This window comes from Hippocampus zosterae, chromosome 3 (assembly GCF_025434085.1).
Source record: "Hippocampus zosterae strain Florida chromosome 3, ASM2543408v3, whole genome shotgun sequence".
In the NCBI taxonomy this organism is placed as follows: Eukaryota; Metazoa; Chordata; class Actinopteri; order Syngnathiformes; family Syngnathidae; genus Hippocampus; species Hippocampus zosterae.
Window position 1 is genome coordinate 26,845,784 of NC_067453.1, and position 20,080 is coordinate 26,865,863.

The 20,080-nt window shown below is 47.3% G+C and overlaps 1 protein-coding gene across 5 annotated transcripts; it reads right to left on the reverse strand.

The window, feature by feature from the left end:
* Nucleotides 1-469: 469 nt before the first annotated feature.
* On the reverse strand, nt 470-19,204 carry syt12 (synaptotagmin XII). Of its 5 annotated transcripts, none has more exons than XM_052062055.1 (9): nt 18,048-19,204; nt 17,683-17,928; nt 12,447-12,507; nt 11,048-11,241; nt 9,612-10,010; nt 5,022-5,237; nt 3,357-3,477; nt 3,038-3,171; nt 470-2,930 (listed from the first exon to the last, which is right to left on the reverse strand). In XM_052062055.1, the coding sequence occupies exons 3-9, from the start codon at nt 12,490-12,492 to the stop codon at nt 2,757-2,759; spliced, it is 1,284 nt and encodes a 427-aa protein (XP_051918015.1). In that variant the 5' UTR covers nt 12,493-12,507; nt 17,683-17,928; nt 18,048-19,204; the 3' UTR covers nt 470-2,756. The 5 variants fall into 5 exon arrangements, with proteins under 5 accessions (XP_051918015.1, XP_051918014.1, XP_051918013.1 ...); XM_052062054.1 differs by having other exon boundaries at nt 18,022-19,204; XM_052062053.1 differs by having other exon boundaries at nt 17,683-19,204.
* Between the last annotated feature and the right edge of the window lie 876 nt (nt 19,205-20,080).

Below are 20,080 nucleotides of genomic sequence, written 5' to 3' on the forward strand. Positions count from 1 at the left end.
ATATACTAGCTGGTTCGCCGCCCTCCGGGCGGCTCATCAGCTAGTTCCTGCGGAAGCCTGGTAAGGTGGGCCTTCGGCCCACAAAAGTGTTGTTGCTTGGTTCAACTTTTTGTTCATCTTCATTGCTTATCGCGAAAATAAAGAGATGTTTAGCTCTACTAAATAACTAACAATTTCATTGCAGTGCTTGTGGGTAGACAACATTTTTTATTAAGATGCCCGCGCGATCGTAGTGAGCCACTGCCTGAGCGGTGCAGTGGCGGCGTGGTGAAGTAGGTACGTTTTGAAAAGGGACAGACGGAAGGACAGACCACGTGCGGGACGACGCGCAATATATATATAGAAGATATATTTTCATAATAAGTATTTAAAATTGACAGAAAAAATGAAACTAAAGCAATTAAAAAAAACAACAAAACAGTAGAGTAGCTTGCGCGACAGTATCCAGCGAACCAGCGAAGCCTTTGGGTATGCATTAATCATTGTATTTATTTATACACATTTTCAAAAAACAAAACACACGCCGGCCCCGACTCTCACACGTTTATTTAAACTTTTGAGGCATTTTTCTTCCAGAAATTTCGACTTGAAGTGTAAATTGTGGAAACCACAGTTGACGGGGACCAAGTTGAAATTTGCAAGAAACAATATTTACACTCTAATGTCAACGCGACTACTATTGCAAGAATGACGGTTCAGAAAAACAAATAAGCAAAACTGCGACATGACTTTATTACACCGATTATAATGTCCTGCTCATTCGGATTCTGCCACCCTGCAACATCTGCTACAAATTACAATTACGGTAGATGACCTGGAGAGATAAAGAGTACCTGGATTGTGTTTCTTCAAAAGCATACCAAACACTGCACCAAGCCGTCAAGTCAGGTAGACTCCAAGAGTCATTTCCTTGCAATCCGAAGCCACAGCCAGTGGAGGAACAATCTTATTGGGGTGGCGTGGGGGCAAGGTATTATACAAATGAAACCACTCATGTCAGCATCCAAAAATGAAATAGGTGGTGAGAAGCAGTAATCTGTATTGTCATCAGGCACCCACAGGTATGGCAGCCTAGGTCACACACTCCCTAGTATGATACCCGTTTTTCTTTAGTTTTTGGCGAACCTGAGCGGCTTACTTGCACGAGGGAAAAGTTGCTGCGCATTGGGGAGTCTACGCTCAGTCTTTTTTCACCAGCACAAGAAAATGCACAAGGTTTTTCGGAGCTAATCGGACCCTCTCCAGTTTGCCGACCGGGGAAACAGGTCTGTGGAAGACGCAGTCAACATAGGTCTGCACGACATCCTCGAGCACAGGGACCTACGTAAGGATTCTGTTTGTGGATTTCAGCCCTGCGTTCAACACCATCATCCCGGAACTCCTCACCCCCAAACTTCTCCACCTCGGTGTGTCCCCTACGATCTGCCAGTGGATCCTCAGCTTCCCGACGGGACGGACACAACAGGTGAGACTGGGAGCAACAACGTCATCAACACGCACCACCAAGCACTGGAGCCCCACAGGGATGTGTCCTCTCTCCACTGCTCTTCTCCCTCTACACAAACGATTGCACCTCAACAGATCCAACTGTCGAACTCATAAAGTTCGCAGATGACACCACGGTCATCGGTCTCATCGAAGACGGCGACGAGTCTGCGTACCGCCAACAAGTGGAGCAACTGGAGCTCTGGTGCAGCCGACACAACCTCGGGCTGGACACGCTCAAGACTGTAGAGATGATCATGGACTTCAGGAAGCATTCTTCTCCACAGTTGCCCCTCACACTATCCAACTGCCCTGTGTCAACCGTCGAGACCTTCAAGTTCCTGGGAATCACAGTCTCCCAGGACATGAAGTGGGAAGTCAACACCATCTCCATCCTGAAAAGGGCCCGGCAGCGGATGTACTTCCTGAGGCTGCTGAGGAAGCATGGCCTGCCACAGGAGGTGCTACGACAGTTCTACACGGCAGTCATCGAATCAATCCGGTGTTCTTCCATCACGGTTTGGTTTGGGGCCCCCACAAAAAAAAAGAATAAAATCCGACTTCAACAGACAGTTAGGACGGCGGAAAAAAATCATTGGCACCACCCTACCCACTCTTGAGGACTTGCACACTGCAAGAATCCAGACAAGGGCACGGAAAATCCTCCTGGATCCCCCGCACCCTGCCCACCACCTTTTCCAGCTACTCCCCTCAGGCAGACGCTACAGATCCATGCGCACCAAATCCAGTAGACACTTAAACAGCTTCTTCCCTCTAGCCATTAACTCCCTAAACAGTCACTGTACCACAAATACAGCTACTGGTCACTCTAAAATGGTTCAATGATTTTGTTGTTTACGATGATACTAATGTAGCGTGTTATACTGAGACAAATTTCTACATACTTGGCCAATAAAGATGATTCTGATTCTGTTCGGTACGTATAATTGAACGACTGACTGCAAGCCTTTTAAGTGACAAGGTTTCAACACTTGTGTATATGCTAGAAGCATGGCAGATTTTTTGCGGGTGTTCGCCGTACGTGAAAATCAGTTTTCAAGGCAGACTTTTGCAGAAAAGCGAAATGTCGTGAGGTATGATTTTTTTTTGCGGTTGACATGATAGTGGTGGTATTTAGAGGTGGATGAAGTCTGACAAGGCCCCCATGCTGAAGGGCAATCGCATGGCCCGCCACTGGCATACTTCGGTCTCCGAAATGTGGTATTCTTGAGTTAGCTCTCGCATTGGGAAGTCAGAGTTTCCCCTTCAAGTCAGATCCTGCGCAGTGGGTGCCACATGGACACGGGCTTCCTCAGCGTGGCCAGCATCTGGTTCCAGTGGGTGATCCCCATGCCGCCCGTCTCGGGGCCGATGATCACGTGGCCCAGGTTCTCGCCCCGCCCGTCGTCGGACGACTCGGCCACGGTGACTCGCAAAGAGAGTTCCTGGAGGGAGGCGAAGGGAGGGGGTGGGGGGTTGGCAGAGAGGCTTACAAATCAGCGTTACATAAGCATGACTCGGCACTTGATATCAGTAAACAAAAGCGTCGGACCTGCAAGACGAGGGACGGCACGGAGAAGATCATGGCCTCGTTAAAAATGGGGTTGGTGTCATCCCGCTTGGTGGAGGTCTTCTTCTTGCTTATCTTTCGTCCGTCTTGCAGGAGGTAGACTTTGACAAACGGGTCTGCAGACAAAAAAACAAACATGCGCGTTCATGCTCTGGCAATTAAACGCGCGAATGTCGAGACAAGCACCAAATCTCTGACACACGTGTACCTGCGGTGATGTATTGATTGAATGACATCAACTTGTTTATATAGAAACACCCCCCACACACTCCCCCCGCCCGAAATTCAAAGTGCGTATGACCTGCAGTGTTCTTGCCGTCAGTCCACAGCAGGTTCTTGCACTTGGCTACCACCACAGTGAGGCGCTCTGCCGTGGGCAAGTAGCTGAGCGACAGCAGAATCTCCCCCACAGCGTCAACAACCTGAAACAAGTCCAGTCACGCGTTACTATTCACGGCATTTCCTGCAAAGCCCCAAACAAAGACACACCAATCGTAATTGAATGTTTTGGTCAATATTTAATGAAATCATAATGCATGTCTTTAATTATGTCAATGTCTTTTATTATGAAGGGGTTTTTTTGTCCTAGCGAAGATTTAAAAAAAAAATAACGTAACATTCTACTATATAAAAAGAGAAAGTCTGCCTTTACTTAAATAGTATTGCTAATCTGTGACTGACCCCGTCGTGGCCCTTTTCCATTGCGCTTGTGCTAGTTTCCGGCCCAGTGCCCAGGTTTTTATTTTTGGAGGGTGAGGCCTGTGCCTCCATCCATCCATCCATCATCTACCGCTTATCCGGGGCCGGGTCGCGGGGGCAACAGCTTTAGCAGGGAAGCCCAGACTTCCCTCTCCCTAGCTACTTCTTCCAGCTCTCCCCGGGGGATCCCGAGGCGTTCCCAGGCCAGCTGGGTGACGTAGTCTCTCCAGCGTGTCCTGGGTCTTCCTCGGGGTCTCCTCCCGGTGGGACATGCCCGGAACACCTCACCAGGGAGGCGCTCAGGAGGCATCCGAATCAGATGCCCAAGCCACCTCATCTGGCTCCTCTCGATGTGGAGGAGAAGCGGCTCGACTCTGAGCCCCTCCCGGATGACCGAGCTCCTCACCTTATCTCTAAGGGAGAGCCCGGACACCTTGCCAGAGAGGTGACATTCCATGTCCCAAGAGCTAGCTTCTGCAGCCGAGGATCGGACCGCCAGGGTCCCCGTCTTTGGCTGCCGCCCAGCTCACATAGCACCCGACCCCTTTGGCCCCTCTCATGGGTGGTGAGCCCATGGGAAGGGGGACCCACGTTGCCTCTTCGGGCTGTGCCCGGCCGGGCCCCATGGGTGTAGGCCCGGCCACCAGGCGCTTGCCAACGAGCCCCACCTCCAGGCCTGGCTCCAGAGCGGGGCCCCGGTGACCCGCGTCCGGGCAAGGGAAACCTTGGTCCATATATTGTAGTCATCATAAGGGTCTATGAGCCATGCTTTGTCTGGCCCCTCACCTAGAACCTGTTTGCCATGGGTGACCCTGCCAGGGGCATAAAGCCCCAGACAACTTAGCTCCTAGGATCATCGGTCTGTGCCTATTTTCTAAATTTGACATTTTCAGGTTATTTACTGTAGTGACTGTTGAGCATGGAAATGTATAAAATTAGTAGAATTTTATAATGTTAAAAGTCATTTAAAAATAAATATTTTGCCCCCAAGCCCCAAACATCCTCCTTTCCTTTATTATGGTGCAACTGCAGAATGGGACATGGTGTCACCCAGATGGCTGTGCAGGCTTTTCAGAGGGGTTGTAAGTTTCTTTTTTTTTTTTTAATCCATACCATTCCTCGCCATACAGGAGCTCAGTTCGGGGCCATCGTCTACTTTTGAGAAAATGGAATGCTTTTAGGTGCGCCTTATAGTGCGGAAAAGAGTACTGCAACTACAACAGTACTACTGCTATCAACTAGAGATGATATGACAGTCTCGACTGACTTTGTTGACATCCTGGAGGTAGAGCCAGGCATTGAAGGGTCTGATGGTGAGGTCCAGGTCCGACAGCTTGAGTTCAGCCACGCCAGCGCTGATGTTCCTTTCTTCGCTATCGATTCCGAAGGCGGCGAAACGGAGGCTGCGCTCCTCCAGGGCGCACACGTCAATCGCCACCGAGAACCTCTCGTCGAAGATGACGGTGAACGCGTTCGTCTGCACCTGTCGGAAGATAGGACGTGACAAAAACAAACGATGGTCATTGTATGCATGATCATGGCCGACTCCACATTTATTTCTTCAGTATTTAAAATGTCTTTTTTTTTTCTTTGCATAAGTGGAGCGTGACTGGCGAAAATCTCATTGCTACCGTTGTGTCTTTATTGTGCTTGTGATGTGACAAAAATAAATAAAAATAGAAAAATCCCAACTTGAGTCAGGAATTTGAGTTCAATCCATTAAAACACATTTCATCGTCTTACCATCACTTGTAGATGAAGTCCGGGCGCTTCCCTCTCTGAATAAACATCTCTGTAACTCGGTTGTAAAAGTCCTCCGATTGTTTCAGCTCGGTAAGTCTCTCCGTCTCCATAGCGATGGTCGCCAGTGAACCAAGTTTTCCTTGATCCGGGCGATTCCGTGTAAATGTTTCGAGTCGTTTCGACCTCGAGACTGACCGTTCGTCGGACGTTGTTGTAGTTGGCAAAGTGAGGACAAGCTGGAGTAGCTTTGTCGCCTCCGGCACAGTCTGGATCAAATCCTGTTTAGCCAAAAAGCTGAGAAGCTCCTCAGGAGTTTGACATTCATTCCTAACCGTTTGTGAAGAACACAGTCCGACCAGATCGGCCTTGAGTCTCACAAAGTCAAAGAACCGCTCATATTTTGACAGGCTCCGCACTTTGCTTTCATAAAAACACATCTGTGACACATCACTAAATTTTGAGCAGTCAACCAATTCAAGGAATTCAAGCTCGCCAAAATGATCCAATAGAGTTCTCATTTGGACGCTGGCATTGTCTAGAATCTGATCATACATCAATTTCCTTTCATCTCTGAGAGATTGATGACCGTTTTTTGGTTCGGGGTCTCCCAGGCCAAGCGTGGCGCATCTCTGCTCAAATCTCTCGTAGAAAGTGTCAAACTTCGGTCTCCTGCGTTCCACGCTTCCCAGTGTGTCGCGGATTCGTTCGCGACAATATTCAACGTCCATCGTTTTGTTTTGAAGCCCTTGAAAAAGCGCATCCGTCTCAGTGGCAACGTCCTCGTAAACCAGGAGCAAGAAACACGTGGAGGCTTTGGACAGCCACCGATCGTATCCGGTGGCCAACAAGAGAGTGTCACAGTCCCAGCTGTGGTGATTTTCACTTATAATGCGCAATGTGGCGCACAGATCAACTTGATACTTGCCGATTGCCTTCAAGAGTGTGGCATTTGAGCTCCATCGCGTGGGCGCTGCCCCGGGTAACCGTCGCCGGACCACATCATCCAGCAAGCTGCTGCGCTTTGCGGATTTAGTAAAAAATCTCCCCAGTCCGTCCGCGGTTTTTAAGAAGCGCCTACAGGCAGGCATGCCTTTTGCCGAATGCCACAAGACCAGATTGGGCTTGCGCGCGTAACACTGCATGGCTTCGGGTGCTTTGTCTTTCAGTTGGTCCTGCAACCTTTTCAAGTCCGATGACATCCCATCAGTTCCTTCGCAGGTCTGCGCGACGAGCTTCTGAACGCAGCCGTACTTCTCCAACACTCCCAAGACGTCCTCGTCAACAGCGGGAGCTCGTCTGTCTTTCAAGCCCAAAAACGCCCTCTTGACTTCACATCCGATCTCACTGGTCGCCACGTAGCGCAACACCATAAATATTTGCGCCTCGTCCGTGTCATCTGTCGTCTCGCCGACTTCCAAGGCAACAAACGGAGCCGCTTCAATCTCCTTTTTAATGTCGCTTCGAATGACGTCGGCGACTGCTTCGATTAAATCCTTCTGGATCGCGTCCGACGTGCCGGAGAAGGCGGTCGGCGTTTCCAAATGCCTCGCTAAATTGTCATCGTTCTCGGCGAAAGCGCGTACGAGTTCCACAAAGTTTCCGCCGAATGGCAGCCCCTGTTTGGCGAGGAAACAGGTCGCGTCGATGAGGTGCTTCAAAATCTCTCGGTTTTCTTTTACCTTGGCGTTGTGGATGCTCACGGCAAGTCTGTGCTGCTCGTCCGCAGCCGAATCGATCATCGATGAGCCGAATGTTTTCAAGGCGATCTGGCTATGGATGTGAGAAGTGGATCTTTCGTGTTTGCCGAGGCTTCTCTGTAGGTTTTTCATGTCACCGTATCCATTTTGTGTCCACACGCTGTCACGGGTGGAGAAGAGCAAGCAAGGGAAGCAGAAGAGGCGACTTCGCGCGGGGCAGCCGCACAGCCAATCCTTCCGCGCGTACCACTCTGTTCGAAATGAGCGAGACGATTTCGAAAGCACGTCTCGAATCTCCGGCATCGGCCTTCCTTGGTCGATTAAATCCAGTTGGGTTTGGTAGTCCAGGTTGCAGAAGTTTTTAAGCGTGTATATAACATCTTCTTCCATGTTTAGCTTTGGAGCCATGCTGCCTGAAGCTTGCTTTCTTCTTCTTTTTATCCTTTTCCGCCAGTGTAGACTCATCTGGGCGTGCTACTGCCCCCTACAGGTCAACGGTAATATAGCATTCTATTCTGAAACTACTTTTTTCACTTCAAGGATTTGATATTCAAGTTTTGTACGATACAGACAAAGTAGTGGTTATTTCAGTTTGTTTGGACAATAATATATGTTATTGACATCAATCTCAACAAAGAAAAAGAAAATGGGAAAACGGGTGATGGACTTTTTTTGATTGATTTCCATCACAATCATTGTATCTGAATGTATAAATGTTTCACTTTTTTATTTTATAAGATATATAATGAGACAGAACGAGCACTTGCCTAAAGCCCCCTTTTCCTATCTTGGATTTTAGTGAGAGATTGCACAATCTGAGGTGAGGCTGATCGCTACTGCGTTTTGTGTCTGGTCCGATGTTATTTGAATGGGAAAAAACACCCAATTCATCATTTTTGACGCATATAAGCATGATTGTATTGCGAAGCAAAGAATAGAGAAAAGATATAGAACCTAATTTTATTCAACCATGATTATATTAATGTTTTTACCCTTCATGAGGCAGGTGAGGTCCTGACTCCCTCAATTGAATAAAACTCATGTACAGTATCTTGATTCGACATGTACTGAATAGTTGTCCATGTGTGGAAAGAAATACGATTTGATCTCAGCCACTCTGGCCGTGTTATGTTCAGGACTACTCAAAATCACGACAGTACTTGAGATTTTATCTGATCTTAACAATAAACAGAACATGACGACTGTGGTCATTTGTCTTGCAACTGATTTTCTGCCCTTGGATGCAACCGTGTGATGAGAAATAAAAATCAGCAATGCAGGTTACCAGGCAACAAGTAATACTCTTGTGTGTGTGTGTGGGGGGGGGGGGGGGGGGGGTTGTATGAGGATGTAATTTTAGCATCCGATCTCACCCCAGAGCAAAAAGCCAATGTTTTCGTCCAAACACGGACAAAGAAGAGCTCATCGAATGCAAGACCACCTGAGGGCTCGTATTGATTTTATGGATGAGTGGGAGCATGGAGGCACCGGGAATTCAGAACACAACGTTGGACAAATGAGCCTGCACGGGGTTCGGCCTTGGTCTTTGCCTCCTATTTATTTATCCCGAACTGTGCACAAAAGGCTGATCCAACGTGCAAAGCAGAATGCAGCCATGTGCGTGCGTAGGAAGGTTTGCGAGTCAAAATGAGCGCGCAGGAAGGAAGTGACAGATAACTGATGAGCTGTGAGGAAGATGAGTGTAAAAATGAGCGTAGGGGATGAGAAACAAAAGAGGCGGTGCACCGGGTGGAGGAGGGGGAGGGGGGGCAAAAATGACACGCAAGTGTGGCCGCCAAAAAGGAGACGCAGCAGACGCATGATGATTCGAATCAAAAATCAAATGAGGGCGGAGCTGAGACGTTAGCCGATGTCGGCATTTTCTGTCTTTGCGGAGATGCGGCCGCTGGAGCGCTCGACAGAAAATCAGTTTAACTCTCGACCTGAGCTACTTTTTGGGTTGATGCCATTTAAAATGGACAGCGTTCGACTCTCGGATGATTAAAAGAAGACGTTGAGAAGAAACGGGGTCGGGACATCCTGCCACTTCCACCACGGCGCCTTGTGATCCTTTTTTTAAAATGAATGAGATTCTTGCTTAGGCAGCAGCAAATGAGTGGATGTTTTGGCAACGGAATTGCAATTGCACAGAATCACGCTTGGGCTGATGCAATTTCAACTCTGCTTGGGTTCTTGATTGGGCTTTTTGTTTACGCAAACGCTCTTGCAGGACGTGGCGGCCTGCGGCGAACAAAACATCTTTCGTCCCTTTACCTTCGTAAATAATCCCAAACTAGCACCCGGTGGCGCCTGAGGGTAGTGCAGATGTTACACTCAAGCGACTCTTTAAAATAATTCCACACTTGAGAGCGATTGGATTTAAGAGACAGTGGAGATAGTGATCGTCATCATCTTACCCTGGTGACTCCCACGTTGAGCTCTTCCGGCCCCAAGGAGATCCTGATAAAGCATCCCGGAAAGTCTCCTTCCTCTTTCTCCAGCAGGTCCTTGCCCTGATGAGCGGTAATGTGCAGCGTCCCCTGGCCGGCATGCCGGGCGGGCTCAAACTCCAGCGTCACCTCCAGCTGGCCCACCGTGAAGTCGTGGCCAAAGTTGTTGGCCACGGACGAGATGGAGCTCAGCGAGTCGGTGGAGACGGAGCGGTTGAGTTGGGCCGCGCCGCTCAGGTCCAGGTCCCGGCCCATCAGCTCCAGCTGTCCCAGCTCCCTGAGGGCGTCCGGGGTGTCGCCCAGGCCCAGGCTGGGCTTGCGGCTGGACGCCGTCGACGTCCGCCGGTGGTTATTGGCTGCCACCCGCTTCACGGGAAACACACTTTGAAATCAGACTCAATCCTTAACGTACCCTTTCCAGGCAATTTCTTTCTTGCTTTCCGCCCCATTCCGAACGCACTTTTTTTTCCTTAGACTTATATCCAGGTGCAACTTTGATTTATTCAAATTTGGGCTCAGATTCACACCCCAGATCCCTGTTCCCACATCAGACAGCCGCTGACGGGTTCCGGTTGGATTAGAATCTTCTGCTTCTATAAGTTTTTCTTATAGGTCTAAAGTAGCTTTGCTTGAGGTGAAGGCGGTGCTAATGCACCAAAAGTTATTTGTCAACGGCCAAAAGAAAGTCGAGGAAGCAATGAAAAAAAGAAAATGAAGAAGTCGTCATGGCAACTGCGACGCATGCTTGTTCGCTCCTTTCCCGTGCGGCATCTTGCCACAAATATTGACTATTTTCAGTATCAAAGAGCACAGGAACTGACTCGGATTCTTCCTTTGGCCACAATGCGGTGTTGCACTCTACTTAAGGTAAGGCATTTTAAGCTAAAAAGGAAAACTTTTCTGAAATGGAAGTTTCAGCTCCACCCGGAACTCATTCGCTGTCGTCAACATGATTAGGAAACGCAGATTAGAATCGGAGCTCTACTGTTCTTGGTCGCAGATTTAAATTTCTTCCGAAAATGCGACGTTTAGTCCAGTGCGATTTATACATGCTAACAGTGCGACTTATACATGCTAACAGACTGGCGCACCTAGTCTGGAGCGACTTAATAGTCCCCCAAAAAATTTTGGTAGTTTAAGAATACAAGGAAGGAAGAAACCAAGATTGACAACCAGAATATTGATACACCACCATGCCGCCTAAAATTATCTTGGTCAAATCTTACTACATTTGAACAACAATTAAGCTATGATAGCACGACATGAGTCGGCATTTTTTTTTTTTTTTTTTAGGACTTTCTCCTGTATACAAAGTCTAGCCAAATACGAACGTGGCAATTTGTTGTGTAAATATGTTGTTTGGGACCCAAATGATCATATTCCAAGGTGAGCGGTTGGCCTACCTTTTGTCGTACTTCAGAGAAGGAGGTTCCATATTTTTCCTGCAGATATCTGTAGTCAAAGTTGGGAAAGGGTGACGGTGCAGGGAAGGTGCCGGACCTCCACAGCTTCCAGATGTTCAGTCCCGCGGCGGCCAGCAGGACCACAAAGCCCACCAGGTAGACGCCCACCTCCCAGCCCGGCGGGTTACGCACCACTGCGAGGGCGGCGCCAAGCGAACGGGAGACGGAAAATAATAAAAAAATTGTTTTCAATATTACATTTTTCATCCGCGTTGTGGCGTTGCAACAGGTATCTCCAAATTGTAACAATCAGCATTTGAAAGACAAATTATTACATTTCCTGAGATATGAAATATTGTATATAGCAGGGGTGGGCAATTCTTTTTTGCATAGGGCCACATGAGAACCAGAAAATATTATGGAGGGCCGAATCAAAAGGGTGAACTAAATTCGACATCATATTAATTGGATTTCTTTATTTAAAAAGCAGTATTTTGCATTTTTTGGCACATTTTTCAGACTTTAAGAGTACATTATTCCGTCGTATCGAACAGGATTTGCTTGACTTGGCGCTACTGCGGGCTTCCGTATCGTCGCCACCTTCCTCCGTATGCTCTGCAACTACAAGTAACTGTGCCACCTGGCGTTGAAATGCCTGTCATTACAAGTCCAAATGAAATGAATGCAGTCGTTGACATCGAACCTTAATTGTGTACCAACCTTCGGCGGGCCGGATTAAAAAGACCAACAGGCCGGATTTGGCCCGCGGGCCGTAGTTTGCCCACCTCTGGTATATAGTATACAAATGGTGTAACATTGAAATTTATGATACAGGAATAAAGGGTAGAAATGTGGCTTGTTTTACTGAACAATTTTTACAAAGTGTGCACCGTTTCCCCCCTAGATATTATTATTATTATTGATTTGAATAATTTATCCTTACTTCTCTCATAAATCAATAGAGAAGGGGAAAGCAAGCAAGAAAAAAGAAAAAAAAACTGAGAAGGAAACTGAAAGAAAGTAAGTCAACTAAACTAAAGAAAGAAAGTAAGAAACAAAGAACAAAATAAGAGAAACAAGGAAAATTTTAAAAGAGACGGAGGGGGGAGCGCAAGAAAAAAAGTGAAGCGGAAAGAAACAATGACAGAAAAGGAAACTGCAACAAAAAGATTGAAAAAATGAGAGGAAAAAAGGGGAAAATGAAAGAACGACAAAATGGCATAAAGAAGGGAAGAAATAAACAAAACGGCAAGACAGAAAAGGGCAACACATTAAAACAACAAACAAACCAAAAAAGGACCCATGCAGTTCTGGGCAATGAAACCATTTTGCCCATTGACAAGGCGCAATTTTAACTTTGACTGTAGTTGCAATATTTGAGTTGCCGTTGCCCACTGACCACTCAGATGGTAGCCCGAGACATCCCCAGTCGGAGGAGCAGACATGGCGCAGCAGCCGGCCTGGAAAGTACAAAAGAAGAAACGTCTCGGTCTCGGCGGCTGCGAGAGGCTTCGGCGCCCCCGCCAACCCCTCAACGGGAAAGAAACGCGCCAGAAAATGCAGGGATGATGGAGAAAATATCTCCAGCTGCAGTAGACGCGAGACGCTTGCTGACCGCTAACGTCATTCCAACGAATAAATGAGGTCGTTATCTAGAATTTTTTTTTTTTTTTTGTCTTCGAGAAATAATTATCTTCACTTTCACTCATCTCTCAGCATTCACAGAATAAAAATGCGGAGAGCGTCGTTTACACACAACGGCAATTGCATGCGTAGGCTACTTGTCTCAAAGCCTTCAGACAAGAAGAATGCATCGGGTAGATTATTCATCTCTCAGCATTCAGATAATGCTCCAATTAAATCAACATGCTCACGTCTCAGCATTCCAAAAAAAAAAAATCTTTAAATAAATGATGGAATTTACCCGAGTGCTTGTTTTTCCCATATCCGATGAAAATATATTGTTTTAATTCATTCATTCATTCATTCATCTTCCGAGCCGCTTGATCCTCACTAGGGTCGCGGGGGTGCTGGAGCCTATCCCAGCTGTCTTCGGGCAGTAGGCGGGGGACACCCTGAATCGGTTGCCAGCCAATCGCAGGGCACACAGAAACGAACAACCATTCGCACTCACACTCACACCGAGGGACAATTTTAGAGTGTTCAATCAGCCTGCCACGCATGTTTTTGGAATGTGGGAGGAAACCGGAGCACCCGGAGAAAACCCAAGCAGGCCCGGGGAGAACATGCAAACCCCACACAGGGAGGCCGGAGCTGGAATCGAACCCGGTACCTCTGCACTGTGAAGCCGACGTGCTAACCACTGGACTGCCGGGCCGCCCTATTGTTTTAATTAAATAACAAAAAAGTTTTAGTGAGATTGATTGTCTCTCAGCATTCAGATAACAGACAGTTTTTGTTAGGCAACAAAATAAAGAGTGTTAATGCTTGTGTCGTAGTATTCAGTCAGGGGAGGGTGTCCGTATAATATTTTTAATCGCAAAGCTTATCTCTCAGCATTCGGACAATAATATCTTCTGACACAAAGTCCCGTCAGTGTGAATGCTCATCTCAGCATTCAAATAATACGAGAAAGGCGTGTCAGGCATTAGCAGTGTCTAATTTTTATACACATAGCAAGCATGTGAATGCTTGTCTCTCAGCATTCAGACCACAACTATTTTTTTGACATGCAAAGTGCGAATGCTTGTTTTTCAGCATTTCAGACAATGCTAGCAAAACATTTCAATGCATATGAGTATGAGGGTAAATGCTTGTCTCTCAGCAGGCCGGTAAGAATATTTGGGACACATAGCGACGTTGATGCGAATGCTCGTTACTCAGCATTCGGACACGAGCTTGCGTTTTTGGACGAGCACGTCACATTAGCGTCAACGCTCGTCTCTCAGCATTCGCACGGCTCGCTTCTGAAAGCGACGTCGCCGCCGCCGTGTGCACTTGGCGTCCCGAAAGACAGCCGTCCGACAAAACACCGGCGAATTTCAGCATTGATCAGAAGGAGATGAGCCCACTCTCGGGCTGGTTTTAAAAAAGACCAATGCAACGCAACCCAACACCGCGTCAATAGCGCGCATCCATTGCAGAGAGACTCATTGCTGCTGGGATCTCCTTCCAGCAGGCAGCTGCTCGGGGGAAACCGGAACATTACACTAATGACACCACGGGTGGGGATGCGGGGAGTCAACTGAAGCCACGCAGCCAAATTAAAGTGGTTGGTTGACGCAATGCAGAGTCCACTGACGGCTGCTGATGTGTCGTTTGGACCCGGGCTTTGCGATGTCTTAGGCTGGCTGTGGTCGTGATAGATCAGTGCGAGTGCGCGCGATGAGGAAGCAGGGATGATTCATGGAGATTTTGCGAAAACAAACGAGGCAGCGTGGGCGCTCCGGCAGCGACGCCGTCGAGCTGAAATAGAACACAAGCAGACAGGCCCGTTGTGTGTGCGGCTCGCCGTCTCTTTGAATTTTGTTCGCACACAAACTAGACATTGCAGAGTTCTTTTTTTTTTCTTCTAAAGCCCCTTTTTCTAGCAGGTTTGAGAATTATTTGCATCACGAGAAGCTAAAGAAACAGAGGAATGAAAATGTGCGACCGTTTCGAATTACGCTTTGTAATGAGACAGATGAGGTGGCTTGGGCATCTGATTCGGATGCCTCCTGAGCGCCTCCCCGGTGAGGTGTTCCGGTCATGTCCCACCGGGAGGATACCCCGAGGAAGACCCAGGACACGCTGGAGAGACTATGTCACCCAGCTTGCCTGGGAACGACTCGGGATCCCCCGGGGAGAGATGGAGGAAGTGGCTAGGGAGAGGGAAGTCTGGGCTTCCCTGCTAAAGCTGTTGCCCCCGCGACCCGGCCCCGGATAAGCGGTAGATGATGGATGGATGAATGATACGAGCAAATCGTATTTGCTTGTTCGACTAGCGATGCCTGCCCACAACGCACAGAGCGTACACGGAGCATTGCGCAGTCTGGAAGTCAGTCAGTTGTACATTTACAGTAGTGTCGATGCATTCCCTTTCCGACCACAATCCTCAAATAAAAAACGTCTACTCTTTCTGGAAGTTCTATTGCGCACCCGCTTTGACAAAGCGTCACACGCTAATGCTTTTACTAGCAGCCTTATTTGAAAAGCTATTATTTTTGGAAGATAATAATAATAATACAGTTTTATGATCTTCCTAAGATGATACTGTACACAATTGTCTTCCGCCACCCGTCAAGCAGGAAAAAAGCCAACAGAGAGTAACGATCATGAATGAATTCATCTGCCAAACATGTTTGTTATTGTGCTCGTGCTGTAGTTTACAGCACTGCATCTTGCTGAGAGCTGTTCCTAATATTTTGGTTGCCTTGCCAAAGGCAGGCGGCCCGGTAGTCCAGTGGTTAGCACGTCGGCTTCACAGTGCAGAGGTAGCGGGTTCGATTCCAGCTTCGGCCTCCCTGTGTGGAGTTTGCATGTTCTCCCCGGGCCTGCGTGGGTTTTCTCCGGGTGCTCCGGTTTCCTCCCACATTCCAAAAACATGCACGGCAGGCTGATTGGACGCTCTAAATTGTCCCTAGGTGTGGGTGTGAGCGCGAATGGTTGTTCGTCTCTGTGTGCCCTGCGATTGGCTGGCAACTGATTCAGGGTGTCCCCCGCCTACTGCCCGAAGACGGCTGGGATAGGCTCCAGCACCCCCCGCGACCCTAGTGAGGATCAAGCGGTTCGGAAAATGGATGGATGGATGCCAAAGGCCTGTGTGTATGTGTGTGTGTGGGGGGGCTGGGGGGTGGGGGGGCTCTTCTCCCACTATCAGCTTAAATGGCGTGGACATAATAGCACTCTGGGAATTTGCGAAATTTCAATTTCACGGCGCAGCAATGTGATTGTGAGTGAAAAATGAAACACTGTGTGTGTGTGTGGGTGGGGGGTGCTTGTGTGTACTGCTGCAAACAGCTGATCAATCAAATCCTTCTCCAGTTTGGCTTAGACGATTCATAATCTAATTAACAGTCTTGCTACAGCACTCAGGTAAAGCCATAAAACGGAGTCATATGTCTGCTGGTGCACTGCCGCGGTTGAAAATGTCTTCTTGGCTTTCCGTGGATAACCTTCAACAAGATTTTTGAAGCACGTCGGAGAAAGAGGGAAGCTTTTATGAGACCCTTTGAGTAATTTTACTGACTATCATGACGAGGAGGGTTAAACTTTATAGAAAATGACTGTACCTAAAACACTTCCCTGAGGAACTATGTTGAAAAATTACAGTTTTGTGGGTAGCATTTTTTTTTTCCATCATAGCGCTAGGGGGCTCGATGGACATTCACCACAACAAGCTTGGCTACGTGTACAGTAGTTACATGCGTTTGCATGTGACTCATTGCACAAGGTCATTTTTGGGTTGTGATCCTGAGGCATCACAGATTGGGTACAAGTGTACTGACATCAAAAGTATCCACTAGAAAGCTCTCCCACAAGGTGATAGGGATGCTAATTACAGACAAATAATTGGTACGCACCCCACACAAAAGAAAAAAAAACACAGACTTTTTAAACATATAGACGCTATTGAAGATAACCTTCAGTCAATGACCTTGTAAAACGTGACACATGCCGCCCACAGTTAATTTCTGACCACAAGCTCCCATTGTGACGGGAGGCAATCCATTTTGCGGGCCCCGACGCACCGTGCTGCGATTATTATCTGGAATACATTACACAAAACCCTGGCAAAGACTACCCTGAGATCAGACGCCACAAATAATGGAGAAAAAACAAAACAAAAACAACCTTCGGCCAGTTTAGCATGCATGGCGGCGTGTGAGTCTGTCGGGGAATCCCTTGACAGAGTCGGCCAATGTCGGTGAGGGTGGAAGGAATGTGAGCTTCAGCTAAGTGAAGAGGCGGCAGTCTCTGCTACACGCACACACACGCACACGCACACGCACACAAATAAGCACTTTGGAGTTGATTTTGAGGTGTCAAAGTGAGGACCGGCCAAAATGTCCTCACTCTGTTGGTTAAAAACTCATGCCGGTCCTCACAATGTCGTAAGTACAAGAACACACACACACACACACAATGTTGTAATTTTCACAAAAGCACTGTTGAGCTTGACATTTCTTGACACTTTTTCTCTGCTTTTTGGGGGTGAAACCAATCAATGTCCTGCTGCTGATTACTGAAGAAGAAAAAAAAGCAGAAAGAAACTTTTTTTCCCGTCGTAGTCAACGAACACAATATTCGGTGGGTTTCGCAACGCTCTCAAGCGGATGGCAGAGAATGAGTTAAGAAATGTTTTCTGCTGGCGACATTTCCTCTGGCAAAAAAAAAAAGGAAAAACCTGACAAAAGTCTCCCTGGAATGTTTTGTGTTCTACGACTGAAGTGATTCACTGCGTATCTTCAAAACATTCACCAAACTTGTCAGCGCGGAGGTTTTCTCATCAATTTCCAGACTTTGCGACGCCATGCAGATGCAGAGCTATCAATGTATTTTTGGGGCATTTCGCGGCATCAATTATTCTATGTGCAACCAACCTGCTGGAGTCCAATATGTGGGCCCAGCATGTGTGCAGCAACACCCCCCCCCCCCCAGCCCACCAAGCAAATCATGCGAGGATGCTTTCTTACCGGGACTTTCTTGTTTGCTGCAGCAGGAGGAGGAGGATGGACGAAGCAACTCCACCACCGCTCTCGTTTCTCTTCAGGCGCCGCTCTCCATCCAGTGCCGGCGGATGCTGTCGGAGGAGGAAGAAGAAGAAGAAGAGGCGGCGGCAGCGGCGAAGGAAGACGAGATCGACTTCAGAGGAGCTTGCTCGGAGGAAGACAAAGAGCGATGAAGGGGAGTAGCCTGCTTGTGCCGCAGCTCGCTGGAGTCTGCAAAGAAAGATGCTGCTAGAGGCATTTCGTTGTGCACTGCACACACACACACACACACACACACACACGCACACGCACGCGCACGCACACACTGTCCCTGCAGAACAACTTCTCACCTCCGCCTCTTCATCGTAAGCACCAGTCAGGGAGGAAGAAGATGCACACGCAAAGAATTCAAGGAACATTTGGCCGATGAGGAATAATTACAGCAGTGCCGCAACCGTTTTTATTATTTATTCCTGAGGGATGTTCGCGTGACCGGTGTGTACAGTACTCGGTATATATTTAGTCCACTTTTCTGTATTGATCATCGAACGGTTGGTTTAAGGCATTATGACACCGCTGCCTCTCGTCTAATAGACACCATATGAATTGCCGGCTGCACTTTTCGACTGTGAAAAACAGTCGTCTGTCGTTAATTGGAGACTGGGATCACTTCCAATCAGTGTTCTAAAAATCTTCACTTTCAGCATTAAAAAAAAAACTCTCGGGGAAAATATACCAATGCCGTTAATTTCATTTTCAAACTTTGTAGCAATCTGACCCACGGTGGGAGTAAATTGACAAAGGAAGGGCAACTGCCGCATTTTTGAGTGGCCCTTTCACGAATTTGCCCCCCTCCCATCTAGGATTTTCATTGATTTATTTTTAAAAACCTGAAAAAAATACAGATAAGCATTCGGTATGTTCCCGACAGAAAAAGGAGGGACATTTTTTTGGGGGAGTAAAATAAACAGTCAACTATTTAAATTCTTCTGGAGTATTATTTTCCAAATTAATGAAATTAAAAACAACCCGGTGGTCGAGTGGTTAGCACGTTGACCTCACAGTGCAGAGGTCATGGGTTCGATCCCGGCTGTGGCCTTCCTGTGTGGAGTTTGCATGTTCTGCCCGTGCCTGTGTGGGTTTTCTCCGGGTACTCCGGTTTCTTCTCACATTCCAAAAACATGCATGATAGGTTGATTGGGTGCTCTTGTCCCCAGATGGTTTGATAAACTACAGATATTACTTCCACATTCAAAATATAAATATTGCTGTTTGAGTATTTTTTCACAGAAAATTAAAAATGGTTAAAAAAACCGTCAAGTGTTTTTGGGCCCTTTCTTTCTCAAACTGTAATGTTGAGATAATATCAATTTATTAATATCCTTCAGCACCATCTGGTGGTATAGCTGTTCTACCGGCTACTTATTATTGAAATATCAAAAATTTTATGGGGCAAAAAAAAAAAAAAAAAATCTTTCCTTGCTTTTATCCAGGTATTGAACAAAAAAAATCGTTGGAAAGTCCACAAAGTCAAAACATTAATAAGCAAGCACAAGTAAAAAGGCAACAACAAAGCATACATATGTATATTTTTAAAAATTCCAAACATTTATTGATTTTCCGGTGACTGTTGGTTAACAATAAATGTCCAGGAGGCATTCTGTACATGTTGTTAGAAAGATAGCACAACGGATGCGTTGCTGTCCAGTGGTGATCATTCATTGTACTGTATTGTATAAATAGTACAGTATATAAAACTAAACATGAGGGATGACGGGTGTTTGTTTTAAATCAGGAGTGGGGAACTTTTTTTTTTTTTTTAAATGGGAGCCAAAAATAGCGTGCACTGATTGCAATAGTTTTGCGGGTTATGATGATAATATTTTGGAGTTTGTGTGAAGAGCGTTAGGAAATGCTCTGGCGGGTCGTGGTTAGGGCCATCTGGGCCGAGGTTCCCCACCCGTGGTTTAAACCCATGCGCTTCATGCCGCTCGCCCACCTGGTGTGTCCGAGTGGGTCGGCGCCGAGAAGTGGGACAACTACGTGACAGTGAACAGACTAGCTCTGCGCAGTGAACACACCTCGGTTAAAGAGTTTTGCAGTTTGGCGTAGACAAGGGACGGAGGGAACTTTCCTTTCAAGGTGATACGAACCAGAAGCACTTGGCAGGAGAGCAGGGCTCCAGCTTTTCTTTTTTTTTTTTTTTTAAAACTAGGAGCAGAGCGGGCCCTCACAGAAACTTGGCCACACACATCATTCCTTATATTCATTCATTCATCTTCCTAACCGCTTGATCCTCACTAGGGTCGCGGGGGGCGCTGGAGCCTATCCCAGATGTCTCCGGGCAGTAGGCGGGGGACACCCTGAATCGGTTGCCAGCCAA

Excerpts from the sequence above, each read along its gene's own strand:
- syt12 (XM_052062052.1), bottom strand. The coding sequence starts at position 7,659 with ATGAGTCTACACTGGCGGAAAAGGATAAAAAGAAGAAGAAAGCAAGCT.